Source organism: Zootoca vivipara, chromosome 16 (genome assembly GCF_965207765.1).
Source record: "Zootoca vivipara chromosome 16, rZooViv2.hap1.1, whole genome shotgun sequence".
Lineage (NCBI taxonomy): Eukaryota > Metazoa > Chordata > Lepidosauria > Squamata > Lacertidae > Zootoca > Zootoca vivipara.
In genome coordinates, this window is record NC_142599.1 from 18,375,192 (window position 1) to 18,391,868 (window position 16,677).

Sequence of the window (16,677 nt, forward strand, 5' to 3'; positions counted from 1 at the left end):
AGATGGGCCTTTGGCCTGATCCAGCAGGGCTCTTATTCTGTTATTGATGCAGGGGTGTCCCTAAAGCTACCAGACAGAAAACATTCCCCAAAATCTTATGCTCTCACAAATTACACTGCCGGTAGGTGCAAAAGCAGTAAAAGAAATACAATCAGTAAAACCACATTCATGTGAGATACCTAGATAAATAATATAGTAGCAGAATCATGCTTAAAAACTAACTTTACGCATCACATCTCTTCTCCACCTCTAAAATCCTGACAAAAGATACAGTGGTGCCTCGCTTAACGAATGCCCTGCTTAACGAAATTTCCGCTTAACGAAAGGATTTTTCGAGCGGAGGTTGCCTCGCTTGACGAATGCGTTTTACGAAAAATTCGTGTAGCGAATCGCGGTTTCCCATAGGAATGCATTGAAATTCAATTAATGCGTTCCTATGGGCAAAAAAAAATTCAAAAAAAATTCAAGGCATTCCTATGGGATTCGCTAGACAAATTTTTCGTTATAAGAAAAGACCTGTGGAACGAATTAAATTCGTCTAGCGAGGCACCACTGTATGCTTCTTCACCTGTTGCATTTGTTTTGGTCCTAAAGTTCATTGATTCCAATGGTTCTATAATCTAAGTAGGACTAATATCAGATACAACCCATAGCCATTCAAGAGTGTAGCTGTTAAGAACTATTTCTACCCCAAAATAGAGGTGCAGGGATGCAAATTCCCCTTGACTTCTATCACAAACAAGAGCCATTAGTGGTATATGGAAAAAGCAACCAGCCACCTGAAGGCAGGAAGTTATAAAACTGTTCAATGCAGTCATCTTACAAATGCTGCTTATTCCATTCAACAGGCTTAGGGAAGCTTACAACACAGTACTAAAAATATAAGTATCAACAGAATAAGCCACTGCTCCACACCAAGCAAAGCCTGAATAAAAGCAGCAGGTTGAAATGTCTGGGCTATGTTAATAAACCTGTCATTTCACAATATAAAGTGGATGGTTTGGTGGGAATCCAGAATCTGTGATTGTTGCCAAGAAAAGTGCAACATATTTATCCACCCACTGATCCAAAAGTGCTAACACATGAAGCAAAGCAATGAGTAAATGAGTAAGTTGACTTGAGCAGCAACTTCAAGATGGAGTAAAGTCACCTGACAACGTTAGCCAACCTTACCTGTGCCTGTTATCCAGAGAACCCAAAGACCGCAGACCATTTTATTGATTCTGTTCGGTTTTAACATTTGTTGAGGATGCCACAAGAGCACTACATGAACTGAAAGGCCGGGATATAAATATTTAAGCAATAATTTGTTATTTATTTCCTTTCAGACTTTGCCTGTACTGTACAATACTCACTTGGCTATTTCACAAAAGTAAACTAGCAGCAGCATTCTTCATTCAAGATGTTTTTGGAGAACCACTGCCAACATGCATCTGGGAAGACAATCTTCCTGTTGTATAAGAAGCCTAGCAGCCGTCATTGGTGCCAACAGGAAACAAACTTGTATTTAAATACTTATATCTGACAAAAGAGTGCCTATTCTTCTCACACTAAGAAGACAGAACAATTCCAGAGCCCTTTCCAGCCATTGCAACTTTCTACTCAAGGCCTAGAAGACCATAGTGTAGAAATGACCACAACTCCACCAAGTTTCCAAAAGCTGGACCCACAGCTTCCAGCCTAACCTTTCAGATTACAAGAATTCAGAAATTCATACAGCATTAAACTGATTTAAGTAGTACGGTACAGTTGTACATTGGAAGTCAAACAGAATCCGTTCCACTTCCAAAACATTCGGAAACCAAAGTGCGGCTTCTGATGGGCTGCAGGAAGCTCCTGAAGCCAATTGGAAGCTGCTCAGACGTTCAGCCTCCAAAAATAGTTTGCAGACTGAAATATTCACTTCCGGGTTTGCAGCATTCGGGAGCCAAAACATTCAAGAACTAAGCTGTTCAATAACCAAGGAAGGACTGTACTCATTAGCAAATCAGGTTAATCTAAACCGAATCAAGACTTGAAAGCAGTTCTCTTCTTAGGCAAGAAATTAGCATGGCAAAAGTATTACCTGCAGAACCTTCTATTCTTATCAGAGAGAGAACTATCACTACCATCTGCATTTCATGGTCTTTATCTCCATTGTTTATAACCCATTTTTCCTCTGTGTGCATCTGACCAAGTGAGTTTTTACCCAAAAAGCCTTGTACCACAGATCTCTTGTAAGCCTGTTTTTGCAAAAACAAAAATTACCCTTTCTCTGGAAATTGAGCACAAAGATATTGCTAACTATTTTCTTCCCTGTTCTCATTGTATCCTCCCCCCTTTTTTCTTTTATTTGTTTTGTTACACTGCCACTCCCCTCCCTTCCCTGTTTTCCCAGCTGCTGAAGCTTAGACCATAAAGTCCTGCAGGCAGGAACTAGTTTCTTCTTGTTACTGTTATTGCAAAGCCCCCTTCACCTGAAGCTCTAAAAACACCAGGAATTTTCAGGATGATCCCTCCACTGACACAACTGGTACTTTTGACTGCAGCTACTAATTCAACAGACAACGAGACCTACATTGAAGGCATGTTTTACAGTGTGGTGGGACACACTACCACATGCTGCTTGTAGAAACGCACTAATCCAGCCTTCATTTGTCACAATTCAGACAGCAGCTGAGCATGCAGGCAAACACTCGCAGCGTTAACACAATTTCCCAAAAAGGTATAGGAGCCTGCCTTACACTACATCAGATCACCTAGCTCTGTCCTGTCAACACTGACTGACAGCAACTCTTGGTTTCAGTCAGGGGCCATCCTCAGACCTATCTGGAGATGCTGCTGGGGACTGAGCCTTGGACCTTTTGCCTGCAAAGCACATGCTCTAACAGTGAGCTGCCTACAACCCTTCCCCTATCATAGAAGGCAGCTTTATAGGGAGTCAGGTCATTGGCCCACACAGCTTAGAACTGCCTACACTGAGTGGCAGCAGCTCTCCAAGATTTCAGAAAGGGGGCTCTCCCAGCCCTACCTGCTCTACCATTGAGCTATGGCCTTTCACTATACTGATTCCTGCATTGCAGGGGGTTGAAATAGATGACCCTCGGGGTCCCTTCCAACTCTACAATTCTAGGATTCTATGAGTCAGACACGTTGGTTCATTTAAGTCAGTACTGTTTGCACTGACCGGCAGTGACTCTCCGGGATTTTAGACTCTCCTAGTCCTACCTACACATGCCAGGGTTTGAACCTGGGACTTTTTGCACGCAAATCAGATGCTTTACCATCGAACTAAGGATCACAGATACACTCTGGGTGGTGGGTTGTTGCTAGTGTGTTATTGGGGGTGGAAGCAGCAGCAGTATTCGGAAATCATCTGAGTTATCGCAGCAGCTGCACAGCACCCATGTCACACGACCACGACCCGGTCTCTCGAGTGCTATACATCAGAGTTAGAGACTGTCAGCGTTACCGTAATACTACTAATAACAGGGCACATCCACTTCTCCTACCCCCTAGTCTGCGGCAGCACAGTACTGTACTCGCGCGCCCGACAAGCGCCTGCCCCCCTCCCTTCAACAACTACCACACTGCCCCTAAAGTTCGCGCACTCACAAACTTTAGCAAAAGGAATGCCCGCCGACCCGGGCAAAAAAAGTGCACCACGGTACCTGTAGTAGCTGAGCAGCCCGTTGCTAAGCACGAACCAGCGACGCTGGTAGCCCTTCAGATAGTTGGTCCACTTGAAGAGCCAGCCTTTGTACGTGTCGGGACCGGGGCCGGCTGAGGTCGGGGTTGTCGCGGGGGCGGAAGGCAGAGCCCCTTCGAGGGTGGTGGCGCCGGCCAGGCTCATGGCGACGAGGAGGGCGGGGGGAGGAGGAGGGCGGCGAGGTGGCTGCTTGCAGGCCAGGCAAGGGACGGCGCTGAGCAGGGAGACCAGCCCGCGGGTGCCGGCGCTGCACAGCGGCGCGGCTGCCTTCCCCATAGGCGACGCTCCCGCCGCTGAGGCTGCGCCCGGCCGCTCCTCCTCCTGGCTGCTTTGCCTCCGCGCCGCCGCCAGGGCTAGCGAGGGGGCGGAGCCGCGCGACACGTGACGGTGGCAGGCCGCGCCCCTCCGCTCCTGGCCATGTGACGCGCCACCCCACCCGAGGGAGCGACGTGACGCGGCCGCTACGACAGCGGCGCCCCGCGTTCTTTTCTTTTCCCTCTCCTACGGCGAGGGCGCCGAACGGCTCCCGGATCACGTGTGCCTTGTCTACGAGGCTCCTCGGGCTGCCGGAGGTTTGGAGTTCTCGCGGGAGTTGTGTGGAAGGCGGAGGGCGGGGAATGGAAAGGGGGCGGGGCCGGCAAGGCGCGAATCAAGGAATAGAAATGCGGACGCCGCTTGATTAGAATTTTTAAAAAAGGCGGGAAGCTGCTCGAGGCTCAACGGTTCAATGTCCAGGTGGAGGATTTTGCCACGCTGTTGCCTCAGGTGACAGGGCGGCAAAAGCTTCGCCTGGCGACGTGGCCAGGACGACACAGGGGAAAGCTTATACCAAATTTTTATTTCGTTATATGTCATTTATTACACATTTACTTACGGTATATATAAAGAGCCCTAAATCCAGTCAGTTAAAACAAGACAGTCGCTGCCCTCAGGGTTACAATCTAGAAAAGACGAGGTGCAAGAGAGGAGCGGGCTTAAGAAAATATGTTTTGATAAAAATAAAACTGGTGTTTGTATAAATATATAAGTTTTAAAAGTCAGAAATATGAATGCATCACACGTGAGAAGTACTGTGCTTAAAATAGTTATAATCAAAGAATTAAGTAACATGTTTTAAACAATTCTAAGAACGTACATCAAATATTTGAAAAATGTGCTTGAAAGAGATCAAAACCATGTGTTGGTGGAAGGCAGTAATTTATTTGACAAAATGCATAAGTGTAGAACATGTTTCTCTAAATTTATTGCTTTCAACTTTTCACGTTTCTGCACTTTTTAATAGATAGATATTATACATTTATCTTTTTATAACTGCCCACTGATGGATAAAATCAGATTAATTCTCAAAAAATGTTTGGTGAAACAAAACCAAAAAAATCAGTTATTTCTAAGAATATTTATAATAGTGAATTCATTTATTAATATTCACAAGTCATAACAAATCACACTAAGCTGCCTTAGTGGCCTTGTCAAGCAGTTCAGGATTGGTATCACAAAACCTCAAGATACAAAGGTGCGGCAACATGGTTGTCAGTATGAGAGTCCAGGCTCCCTGCTGCACTTGGGGTGCAGAAGTGTGGTGAAAGAGTCATTCGCAGCCACCTAGAATAGTAAGTGGTCACCATCTCCTTGGCCACTCTGGGCTCCTTTCAGAGCAAGGGCAAGATATACTTCCTTTGCAAATACAGTACTGTAGAACCTCAGTTGTCGAACGTAATCCGTTCTGGAAGACTGTTCGACTTCCAAAATGTTTGACAACCGAGGTGCAATTGCTGGTCAGCAAAATCCATAGAAAAAGTGGAGAATCGTGCCTCGGAAGCCATTCAACTTCTGAGGCGCATTCAAAAACGGAAGCATTCACTTCTGGGTTGTCGGCATTTTGAAAGCCGAAACGTTCGACTTCTGAAGCATTCAACAACCGAGGTTCACATGAAACTGTGCTAAACTGTCACTCCGTCCAGTCGACACCTGACTCTGCATTTTCTCACAGAGTTTTACAATTATGCAAAACAGAGGTGTGGTAAAACGTGTATGTGGACATCTGCCACTACCGATGTTGGGGTCTCATCAGAGAATCCTTTGCTAAAGCTGCATCCTATGGGTCAGGTAGCACAATGTACCTGGAGCTATCCATGGTCCTGACTGCTGATCCCCAGAGAATGCCATGGCAGAGTCAGCAAACTTGCCCTGCCCTGACTTGTTATGTCTGGGCTTACTTCCACCTGAATCCGTCCAACTCAGCCTGCTCACCCCTTGTGAGCCCCAAGTCCCAGCTACAGGATTGATGCAGGAGCTGAAGGCCGGTCGGAAGAAACAACTGCAGGAGGGGTCACTGTTGCTTACAGTAAGGGGACAAGGTGGAAAGGAGGTTGGCACAGAGCAAATGTGCCAGCAAAGCCCATTCAGCCCCGGTGTCTTTAATAGAGGATTAGACAGATTCATAGAGGATAAGCCTATCAACAGCTACTATCCACAATGACTATAGTCTGCCTCCATGGTCAGACGCAGTAATGCTTCTGAGTATCCGCTGCTGGAAGCCACAGGAGAGGACAGGGCTCCTGTGATTGGGTCCTGCTTGACTGTGAGAACAGGATGCTATACTAGATGGCTCATTGGGCTTATCTAGTGAACTTTGCTTCTTGTTTTATTTGGCACATGCCGACCTGCGCACTGCTTTTCCCCCTCCTGGCAAGCAACAATGGCCCACCTGCCAGGCTCAGTTAGGTCTGATCTGGGAGCACCGGGAGCTAGGACAAGTCAGGAGCAACAACCATTATAGTTCTGGGGATAGGACTTCAAACCTGCAAGTGAGTTGGTGCCTCATAGTTGTGGCCACCATATCTCCAGTCACCCAGGTCTTGCACATTCCTTTCTTTCTGGATGATCAAAGGACAGGAAGAGACTTCACCCAGAATGATGCCGAAAACAGACAAGTCTTTAGCAAGAACACTGCAGGCAAGGTTTGTGCCTAGTACAGGCATTAGCAGAATGAATTGTCAGGCACTAAGAGGCAATTTGCAGTCAGTCCTGGTGCTGTCTTTTAGTGTGAACTTGAGCCAGGATATCCATAAGCTGGTGGGAGGCACCTGAGAGAACAGAACCATTACTAGAAGGCAGTCAGCTGTCCAGTTTTCTGTGCATGTGTGTGAGACGCACACACAAAAATGTGTATTTCCCCCCTTGGTCACAGGCTTACCTTAGGCAAGTCACTATTTCTCTCTCAGCCTTAGTCAATCAACTATCTGTAAACAGGGATTAACAGGTTGTGGAGAACCAAAAGACCAGGACCAGTCCAATACATTATGCCGCTTGAGGCAGAGCAGCCTGGTGCCCCCTCCCGCCCCAGATCAAGTTGCAAAGCGTCCAAGGCCAAACTGAGATGTTTTAGCACCTGAGATAATAAATCCAAACCAACCCACAAGCACCTTTCCCCCTTCCTGGCAGTAAGAATACAATAATAATAAATGGGTCAATAGCTAACAATTTGCTACTTTCCCATAACACCCAAAATCTGCTGCTGCATTTTGGACCTGCAAAAAGACTGTAAAGCCCTCTGATCATCAAAAAAAACCACCCACCCCTATTCAATTAAAGGGACAACAGAAATAATTGTGCCACATGAATGCCGTGAAGGCCTTGTATTAACTTTAATTCCATTATCCTAATGAGACAAGCCAGCAGGAAAGCCTACGGGGCGGTGGGGGAGACGCATGTGTCTTTTTCACTATGATTTTCTGTGCCAAGTGGAACCATGAAGCCACTCTTCTAGCTCATGGTCACTCAAGTTACCTAAGCCTGTTTTGCTGTGGCAGGCTCAGATTTCTCCATCCTGTGCCTTCCTTGGCCTTTGTTAGCTCTGGCAGTGTAAAGTTTGAGGTGTGGGCTTTGAGCAAGGCCCTCTGGTCAATCTTCTCCAGCATTCTCTGGTAGTGGCCATATTCCTTCTTCCAGCGGTTCATCTTCTTCTGCTGGTCATGCGAAAACTTCTTCATCATCTGGTCAAAGAGATTGCCCATCTTCCTTTTGCTGTCTTCAATGTGCTTGAGCTTTAATAAATTGTTCAGGGAAGCAACTGTTAGCAAAGTCACTTAAATAAACACAGAGTCCAGAGAGAAAAGTCTTACGGTAATAACACTCTAAGCAAGCTGAACCAAACCAGTGCATAATCTGAGGATTAAGGAACAGTGAGGTTCTGTCTTTCTCCATTCATGGCAAAGAGACATATAACCAAACATACAGAAGGAAAAGCCCTACAAACTACTCAGCCAATCAGAGCATGTGTGTGAAGTTCATGCCACTCTACCTGGTCAGAAGCGGGTTTGTTGTGCCCGGACAGAAAATAGAGTTGTGTAACCTAGGGATGCATTCAGGCGTGAGAAATATTGCATTAGTTTTGCTGATTATAATGCTAACACTCCTTTTCCGTTTTCTAATGCTCCTTTAATGTTGCAGTAGCTGCTGTGTTATGGAACTGTGGCTTTTTGACTGATACACCAGCAAATCATGCTAAATTTCATTCACACCAATGGGCATGACATGGCACAACCATGCATGTCACCTGCCAAGTTGCAGGGAACCAGGCAGAGGGCCTTCTCGGTGGTGGCGCCCACCCTGTGGAACACCCTCCCATCAGATGTCAAAGAGAAAAACAGCTACCAGATTTTTAGAAGACATCTGAAGGCAGCCCTGTTTAGGGAGGCTTTTAATGTTTAATAGATTATTTTATTTCATTTTTCTGTTGTAAGCCGCCCAGAGTGGCTGGGGAAACCCAACCAGATGGGCAGGGTATAAATAATAAATTATTATTATTATTATTATTATTATTATTATTATTATTATTACCATTAACCCCCCCCCCCCGCCCTTTCCACATGTGTGTGCTTCTATTTCCCCCATGAAAAAAGCAGGAAAAACCTGTATGCCAGTATACTACCCCAAATTTCATTGCTTTACTCCCACAATTTTCCAGGTAAACTGGGGGCTGCAAACACATTTTCGGGGACTCAAAAAACATGGAAACAAAATGCCCAATATGCACTGCATTCCATTAGTTTTCCAGAAGTGGCTTTTTCGTTGTATGAAAGCTCAAATATAATGCTGAAATTAACTGTTAGGGAAGCGCTGGGGAAATGGGATAAACCTCTGGGCGAATGCAGCCAAAGTATTCCTGGTTCGGGAGCCATGTGGAGCTCTTTCCCCCTCCACAACTCCGCTCATTCCTGTGGATGGAGTTGATTTGCAAGGACATTGTGTGCACAGAACGTCTTCTTCTTCCATTGACACAAAGGGAGCTTCTTGAACATAAAAGAGATAGAGGTATACAAACAAGTTCCCGGATACACGATAGCTATTTGGCTCACCAGCCTAAAGAAACATTCTCTTGCATTTGAAATGTAACACAAGCAGGAGGGCTCAGGTAAGGAGGTTCAATAGCGAGATGTACCTTGACTTCATGCACTCGCTGGACACTGATGTTGTCACGAATGATCACCTTAGAAAGATGACTCTTGGGTAAAAACCTCTTTAAAACGGCTTCGCTGCCACTGATCAAACTGCACGGGGGGAAAGCGCCTGGTTAGAACCGCATTTGCCTATTGCCTCCCCCCAAAATTAAGAAAGCCTGTTGTGTAAATACCACCAATTTAGGAATTTCCACCTGCAGGCCTAGCACTTTTTTATTTCTTACATTTATATACCTCAAGGAGCTAAAGGTAGTACACATGGTTCTCCTTACTCCCGATTTTACCATCACAACAACCCTGTGAGGTAGGTTAGGCTGAGAGACAGCAACTGGCCTGCAGTCAGTGAGCTTCATCATGGCTGAGTGAGGATTCGAACCCTGGTCTCCCAGGTCATAGTCTGGCACTATAACCATTACACCACACTGGCTCTTCACACTGGTACATTCTAGGAGCTAGGAGGAGGTTGAACCGCACGCAAGTTAATTTTCCATTAGTCATTTTCTCCTGCTCACTGGATGAAGGCTTAAATATTATGTTATGGAAGATTTGAATGTGTTTTTATCTTTTTCCTGCAACACTGATATAGCTGCCTTCTTATTTTTGTACGCCTCTTGGGGGGGGGGGACAAATAAAGATTTAAAGATTTGTTGTTGTTGTTGTTTAGTCGTGTCCGACTCTTCGTGACCCCATGGACCAGAGCACTCCTGTTTTGCACTGCCTCCCGCAGTTTGGCTCATGTTTGTAGCTTCGAGAACACTGTCCAACCATCTCGTCCTCTGTCATCCCCTTCTCCTATTTATTTAATGATTTAAATAAATAAATAAATAAATTTAAATTTAAATAAATAAATAAATAAGGCAGTCCCCTGGTTTGAACCTTACCCTTCTAACCAGCTGACCTAAAGAAAGGTCAGGCCTTCTTTCTTTCTTAGTCTCAGGCCCTCTGCAATATCTGAATGATATTTATGCTGATATATGTTGCATGGTTATTGTAAGGATTTCAAGAGCATATGCAAAGTGCTCAGTATATATGGTACACAGGGAGATCTGTTTCTGGGTCACTAGTTTTTTTGTTTTAACCAAAAGCAACTGCTATAGGCATGACAGAGAATATTATTTTCTACATACACATAATATAAAACTTTATATTTGTGGAAAGACCCAACAAAAAAAAACCCAACACCAACCCTCTTTCCTCTTCTTTCAACAAAAAAACTCTGAGCATTTGCTCAGAGATGCTGAGCCAGGGACTGCCTTGCAACCCCTAAAGGAGACACATAAGCAAGCTTTATATTTGAGGAACAACAAATAAACCCTTCTTCCCTCATGAAACAAAAGAACTCTGCAAATGCTCAGAGGCACGTCAGTGGGGCTGTCTTGCGACCCCTGAACATGGCATGCAATTCATGCAGACACAAAGGTGGGAAACGAAACAAAGCCTCTTCCCTCTTCTGTCAGGGAACGAAAGAACTCTGCACATGTTCAGGGGCCCTTCATCGGGACTGCCTCGCATGTGAAATATTTACATTTGCGAAAGAGGGACCCACCCCCCAAAAAGCTCCTGATTGAGAGGGGAGGGTGTCACGAGTGAAGCCCCTACCCTACCTCCCTGTGCCCTGGTTGTGGGGGGGGGCTTGCCCCGCTCCACCCACCCATCCACCCACCCCCTTTACCTGAAAAGCACCAGCACTTGGCCTCCGACGTGGGGCTGGAAGAAAGTGACCACGGCCGGAGGGGCGTCCTCGGGCCTCACCGCCTCCATGGCGCCGCCCCTGGCCGGGGACTGGACCGGACTGCGCTCAGCCATGGCTGAGCAATGCCGCCCCGCGGGAAGGAGCGGCGGGTCACAATGGGATCGGGCGTTCAGAGTTGCCCTGGAAACCGGCCCCGGGGCTTAGAAGGGCTCAATGCCTTCTCGTTGCCGCGGCCGCCGCTGCTTCTGAAGCAGGAGGACGAGGAGGACGAGGGGGCACCGCAGGAAGCGTCTGGGGGTGGGCGGTGGGTAAGGAGAGCTCCCCGTCGCCAGGTCGAGAAGGGTTTTTGGTGGGGCGAGCGGGATGCGAAGGAAGCGCTGCGAAAGAATCCATCCCCAAACTAAGGGAAGGATGGGGGGGGGGAAACCTCCATGTCCAAAGGCAGTCTATCTCTGAATGGCCATAACAGCATAAGGAGAGCCTGCTATATCCTGCCATCTAGACCAGCATCCTCTTCTCACAGTGGCCAACCTGAGGCCTGAGTGGGAAGCAGGATCTGAGCACAAGAGCACTCTCCTGCGGGTTTTCCAGAAGCATTTCTGTCTCTGATTGTGGAGGCACAGCAGAGCCATTGTGGCAAGTAGCCATCAACAGCCCTCTCCCCCATGAATTTGTTTGATCCTCTTCTAAGTCGGGTCGCCATCGCTGCCTCCTGCAGCAGGGAGTTCCATAGTTTGTGCTGTGTGAAGAGGTCGTTTCTCAACCTTTACCAACTATACAATGCCCTTTCTGATGGGAGACGGCCAGAATTGTACACGGCATCCTAAATGTGGCCGCATCCTAGATTTGTATATTTGGCATTACGATATGGGCAGTTTTGTTTCCAGTTCCTTTCCCAATGTTCCCTGGCATGGGATTTGCCTTTTTCAAAGCTGCCATATATGGGGTTGACATCTTCGTCCAGCTACCTGCTATGACCCCAAAGTGTTGCTCCTAGGCTGGTTCAAACCAGAGGAGGATTTAGAGGAGAGTGATCAGTTCGCCCACACTGGGCGCCTAGCCAAGAGGGTGCTGAAGGAGCCCCTGCAACAGTGACTTAGAATGGAAGATGAGAGGCAGGACGGCACCGAATTTTGGCATTGCACAGGGCACTGCTAAAATTTGAACACCCCCCCCCCCAAGTCCACCACTGTTCAGACCCCATGATTACTGTTATATATGTGCCCATTCACTCAGTTTGGAGAGGGTCCCTTTGCAATCTCTCTCTCTCTTTTTAACAACCCTGCTGAGCAGGTCTGCAAACTTTGCCATCTCACTGTTCTGGCATATCAATTTCTGAGCCTTGACAGGATTTGGAGAAGGGTTGTAGCTCAGTAGCATACCACCATTTCAGCCCCTGGCATCTCCAGGTGGGATTGCAAAAATCCTTGCCAGAAACCCTGGAGAAGGGGAGCAGAAGGGCCATTTAGCCTGGAACCTTGAACTCGAAATGAGGCCTTAAATTTTGACACTTAATTCACAGAAACAGAGAAGCGCAGAATGCTGATTTCTAGGTACTGTAGTTAAGAAGGTGCAAGGCTCCTGATGCAAATTTGCATGTGCTAATTTATACACATAGAGGCACAAATGTACAGGTCTGAGCAAATTCAAAGATGGTGAGGGTAATCAAAATAGCAACCATGCTTTTAAAGGGTTGCATCCAACTAGGATGCAATTCATGAGGATTTGTGGTCATAAACAATCCTGCTTTTGCATCTCCAGAAGCTTTGGCGTGGTCTCACTGTTTCATTTCCCAAAGGGTGCATATCCTGTAAGTTCCTGCTGGTAACTTTTCATACCACAAATGTTCCAAGTCGTTATCCTTCCCTCCCTCCCACTTTTATTTGTACCGGTATTACGCACTATACATTTAAAGCAGTATTGTTCCACTTTAAATAGTCATCATGGCTCCAACCCTCCAAGAACTGGAGTTTGTTAAGGGTGCGTCAAGCTAGGGCTGGCTACAAAGAATTTCATTTGAAATAGCTCCAAGTTTTCAATGTCTTTTTCTCCTTCTAGACATTATTGAAAGACTATGATGTTCAAGGAGCAAACGACTTCCTGAATCAGTGTGACTGGGGGCCACAGTAGATGCCGGTGGTGTTTGACCAGGAATATATACAGGTACAGGCAAAGAGGACTCACAAATTGCTACTGTTTTCCCTGGTAACTTTGGCAAGATTTGCAATATTTTTATATAATGGCATATATCCCTCTAGACCAGGCATCCCCAAACTTCGGCCCTCCAGATGTTTTGGACTACAATTCCCATCTTCCCTGACCACTGGTCCTGTTAGCTAGGGATCATGGGAGTTGAGGGCCAAAACATCTGGAGGGCCGCAGTTTGGGGTTGCCTGCTCTAAACATTGTGGGACTCCAACCTCCAACAGTCCTCAGCCAACAGAGCTAATTGCCAGTGTTGATGGGAGTTGTAGTCCAACAATATTTGGAGATCTGCAGGTTCCTCCAGCCCTGTTCTCTGCAAGGGAAACCAGAAAAATTGGCAGGTATTTTTTAATTATTCAGTGCCTTCACATCTTTAATCCTAACGCTTTACGAATAATTCCCAACATTGAGCGATAGCCAGTATTACAGTATTACGTATTTTTCTAGAAAATGAGGTGCTAAGAGCTCACCAATAATTTCTCCCTTGTTCTCTGGGAGGTAACAAAAACAAAAACCCTGGCGATAGCCACTGCTGGATATTGCAATTCAGTTTGCCTTTTTCCTCATTTTCTATTTTTCCTAAAATTTATACTTTTCAGATTTATACATTTCACTGATTTTACAATCCTTTTGACATTTCAAAGCTTGACTTCCTTCCCCCTCTTTCTGCAGTTCCTTAAATTTATTTTTAATATCTTCTGCATATCCAAATTAACTTAATTTGCTCATTTATTCATCTTCTTTAAATATACAGTGGTACCTTGGTTCTCGAACTTAATCCGTTCCGGGAGTCCGCTCGACTCCCAAAACCGTTCGAAAACCAAGGCACAGCTTCCGATTGGCTGCAGTAGCTACCTGCACTCATTCGGAAGTCACGGAAGCCGCGTTCGGACATTCGGCTTCCAATAAATGTTCACAAACCAGAACACTCACTTCTGGGTTTGCGGCATTCGGGAGCCGGTTTGTTTGGGAGCCAAGCCATTTGAGTACCAAGGTACCACTGTATACCCTTATGAAACTGCAGGTTAGTACAATAATCCTGCCAGTGTTTTTATCTGTTTACAATATATCTGTAAATATTTAATAAACCATTTCCATTCTTTTATAAAAAGTTTGTTATCTTGATTTATTTTTCTGGTAGGTTTCTGCATATTTCTGCATATTTGATACAAAAACTTAATGGATTCAAAAACTTATGGAATATTCTCTGCACTTGTTGATCTGGTTCTTTTTTAATCGTTTACAATACACGTTAATTTTGTTGTTGTTTATTTGTTAACTGTGAGGTGACTGAGGCACAATTTTGTGGAGGGGTGGCACACTGCTAAAACTGACGGTGAGCAGAGGTGTTGGGGTCTGGGGCTGCAGGCGGTCGAAGAGCTGCAACTATTTTTGCAGTAGGGTCCCCCTCTCTCCCGCGTCTAGCCTTGGCAAGCTGGCTTCTTGATGCCTTCCAGTGAAAGCGTGAACAGTTACAGTAAGTGGAAAGGATGCTACCAATTTATACTAAAGCAATCTTGTTATCTTGATTTCTTATTCTTCCGGTCAGTTTTGCCATTGCTACATATTCCATAAGTTTTTGTATCCATTCTTCCTTTGCTGGGACTTCTTCTTTCCATATTTGGGCAAGTAACATTCTTGCCGCTGAAGTCGCATACGGTGGTGCCTCGCTAGATGAATTTAATTCGTTCCACGGGTATTTTCTTATAACGAAAAATTCGTCTAGCGAATCCCATAGGAATGCATTGAATTTTTTAATTTTATTTTTTTGCCCATAGGAACGCATTAATTGAATTTCAATGCATTCCTATGGGAAACCGCGATTCGCCAGACGAATTTTTCGTAAAATGAATTCGTCTAGCAAGGCAACCTCCGCTAGAAAAAAACTTTCGTTAAGTGGAAATTTCGTTAAGCAGGGCATTTGTTAAGCGAGGCACCACTGTACATGAATAAGTTTCTATACAATTTAGGTAGTTCTGTCTCTTATAATTCCCAAGAGCTTCTGGTTCCTTTTCCCTCATTGTCTAACTGGAAGCCTCATTTGCCTCCCTAAAGCCTAGCGAGCAAGAATGATGCTTCCTGTTGTAGCTGATGTCTAAAGTTCGCCTTGATGAACGCAGCATTTGGAACCATCCCTATCCTACTCAGGCACCCGTCTGTCTACGGCCTTTCCCGGATCACGAACAGCCTGTTCCTCAGTAATGGCGAGGCCGCCAACAACAAGCACTTCCTCTACGCCAACCAGATCACCACAGTTATCAATGTTTCGGTGGAGGTGGTCAACACTTACTTCCCAGACATTTACTACATCCACGTCCCCATAACAGACTCCCCCTCGTCCCGCCTTTTGGACTTCTTCGACCCCGTAGCCGATAAGATCCGCACCGTGGAATCAAACCAAGGCCGGACGCTAGTGCACTGCGCTGCGGGTGTCAGCCGATCCTCCGCTCTGTGTATCGCCTACCTAATGAAATACCACTCGATGTCTCTGGCAAACGCCCACGCCTGGGTCAAGTGCTGCCGGCCCATCGTCCGGCCCAACAACGGCTTTTGGCAGCAGCTCATCCAGTACGAGCAGAAACTCTTTGGGAAAACCAGCGTCAAGATGGTCCAGTCCCCGCTGGGGGTGATTCCTGACCTCTACGAAAACGAAGTCAGGGTCATGATAGCCTTGTGACAATTACAGAACTCGCGCCCTCTGGGAGAAGGGGGCTCAGCGGAGCTTAACGAACCCCGACGCTATCTTTACTAAGTGTGAAATTTCCCCCAACTCTGTCCACTGCAGAGCCCTATTGCCTGACGAAGAAGAAGGGCGGGGATTGTCGATAAGGGGGTGCTCTGTGTGCATGCGTGTGCCTTTTTCTTTTCTATACATAAAAGCGACAAAAAATGGAAAAAACAAACAAAGCCTAGGCAAGCTCAGTTTGTGACTCCTTTGCGTCTCGTTCCAAAATAACAAAGCCTTCAGTGGAGTGGGAGATATTTTCTTTTGGGAAACACCCATTGTTGCAGCAAAGCAGGACTCTAGTGCCTAGGGTTACCAGACCGATTCTAGGGGGACGGGGTCCCTTGCCCCCTACCCAGTCATTTTCTTCTGAAGGATGCTGGTGGCGCTGTGGTCTAAACCACTGAGCCTCTTGGGCTTCCCAATCAGGAGGCCGGCGGTTCGAATTCCCGCAACGGAGTGAGCTCCTGTTGCTCTGTCCCAGATCCTGCCAACCTAGCAGTTCGAAAGCACACCAGTGTGAGTAAAAAAAATAGCTACCACTGCAGCGGGAAGGTAAACAGTGTTTCCGTGCGCTCTGGTTTCTGTCACATTGTTCCTGTGTGGGAGCGGTTTAGTCCTGCTGGCCACAAGACCTGGAAAGCTATCTGTGGACAAACGGTGGCTCCCTTGTCCTGAAAGTGAGATGAGCGCCGCAACCCCATATTCGCCTTTGACTGGACTTAACCGTCCAGGGCTCCTTTACCTTTTTTACCTTTAATTTTATTCTGGGGGCACAGCACCCTCAATATTCCTCTGCCCCCCCTTCCTGCTTCCCTCCCTCAGTCTCCTGCCTCCCCCCAGCTGGGCGCCACCCTCTGTTTCTGGCTTGCCTCCAAGAGGAGCAAGGGGGCACATGTGAGTG

At 46.4% G+C, this 16,677-nt stretch overlaps 3 protein-coding genes across 3 annotated transcripts in view; 1 reads left to right on the forward strand and 2 right to left on the reverse strand.

Annotated features, from left to right (window-relative positions):
* Positions 1 to 4,117, reverse strand: part of OSBP2 (oxysterol binding protein 2) — a 141,250-nt gene extending 137,133 nt beyond the window's left edge. Inside the window, exon 1 of the mRNA XM_035097530.3 lies at positions 3,651 to 4,117. Within this exon, the coding sequence (XP_034953421.1) occupies positions 3,651 to 3,964 (314 nt within the window). The 5' untranslated portion in view covers positions 3,965 to 4,117. The remainder of the gene's footprint in view (positions 1 to 3,650) is intronic.
* Positions 4,118 to 7,320: 3,203 nt separating this feature from the next.
* Positions 7,321 to 11,498, reverse strand: C16H5orf52 (chromosome 16 C5orf52 homolog). The gene is made up of 3 exons (XM_088659900.1): positions 10,823 to 11,498; positions 9,132 to 9,240; positions 7,321 to 7,734 (listed from the first exon to the last, which is right to left on the reverse strand). Exons 1-3 carry the CDS (start codon positions 10,954 to 10,956, stop codon positions 7,474 to 7,476), a joined length of 504 nt encoding a protein of 167 aa, XP_088516026.1. The 5' UTR covers positions 10,957 to 11,498; the 3' UTR covers positions 7,321 to 7,473.
* A 1,401-nt stretch (positions 11,499 to 12,899) lies between these two features.
* DUSP18 (dual specificity phosphatase 18) lies at positions 12,900 to 15,955 on the forward strand. The gene is made up of 2 exons (XM_035099383.2): positions 12,900 to 13,006; positions 15,104 to 15,955. The coding sequence occupies exon 2, from the start codon at positions 15,159 to 15,161 to the stop codon at positions 15,723 to 15,725; it is 567 nt and encodes a 188-aa protein (XP_034955274.1). The 5' UTR covers positions 12,900 to 13,006; positions 15,104 to 15,158; the 3' UTR covers positions 15,726 to 15,955.
* The last annotated feature ends 722 nt before the right edge of the window (positions 15,956 to 16,677 follow it).